At 62.8% G+C, this 705-nt stretch overlaps 1 protein-coding gene across 1 annotated transcript in view; it reads left to right on the forward strand.

The window, feature by feature from the left end:
• Nucleotides 1-562: 562 nt before the first annotated feature.
• RANBP17 (RAN binding protein 17) overlaps nt 563-705 on the forward strand; it is a 307270-nt gene continuing 307127 nt past the window's right edge. Inside the window, exon 1 of the mRNA XM_012722309.1 lies at nt 563-585. Coding sequence (XP_012577763.1) covers nt 568-585 — 18 coding nt within the window. The 5' untranslated portion in view covers nt 563-567. The remainder of the gene's footprint in view (nt 586-705) is intronic.

A 705-nucleotide genomic window follows, 5' to 3' on the forward strand; every position in this document is an offset into this window, starting at 1 on the left:
GGTCAAACAAAAAGGAAAGCTGGATTCTGGAAGTAAGAAGTCAAAGGCAATTGGCAAGTGGGAGTGAAAGGTTATGTATGATTGGATCATGGCATATGGATATTAGGGAATAAGAAATTTTGCGGAGAGATGGGAGTCAGAAGTTACCGGCAAGTAGTTGTGCTGCAAACAGTTAGGGGGTCAAGAGACTGTGTGGAAGACTTAAGAGTCAGAGGTCAAGAATGACAGTTGGATTGTGGGGGTTGTGTGGACGTATAGATGCCAGACGTCATAACTCACTAAGGAAGCAGCGGTTGAAACTTGAGGGCAGGAGGAGGCGGTTGAGATTCCCGACCCACCAGGTCCTACCCCTCGCACACCCACCCCGCACGCGCAGCCTCTGTCGCCCCGCCCCGTCGGCCAGGCCCCGCCCCGTCCAGAGCTTCGAATTTGGAGGCCGCGCGGCCCTGGGGACGAGCGAGCTAGCGGCACAGGGACCCCGCGGGCGGCTGGGGCTTCCAAGGCGCCCGCCTCAGCTCCCTCCCCTCGGGCGCTCCGGGCAGCCGGCCGGCGCCGCCTCCCGGGAAGATGGCGCTGCACTTCCAGGTCAGTGCGTCCTGCGCCGCGGGTCCTCGCTCCGCCGCCCCGGGAACGCGACGGGACGCTGGGGTCTGGACGCAGAGAGCAGAGGACGGCGGCGGAGGCCGCGGGGTCGCGGGGCGGCGC

The sequence above is a fragment of the Condylura cristata genome, unplaced genomic scaffold, assembly GCF_000260355.1.
Source record: "Condylura cristata isolate star-nosed mole 26May11 unplaced genomic scaffold, ConCri1.0 scaffold00008, whole genome shotgun sequence".
Taxonomy (NCBI): Eukaryota; Metazoa; Chordata; class Mammalia; order Eulipotyphla; family Talpidae; genus Condylura; species Condylura cristata.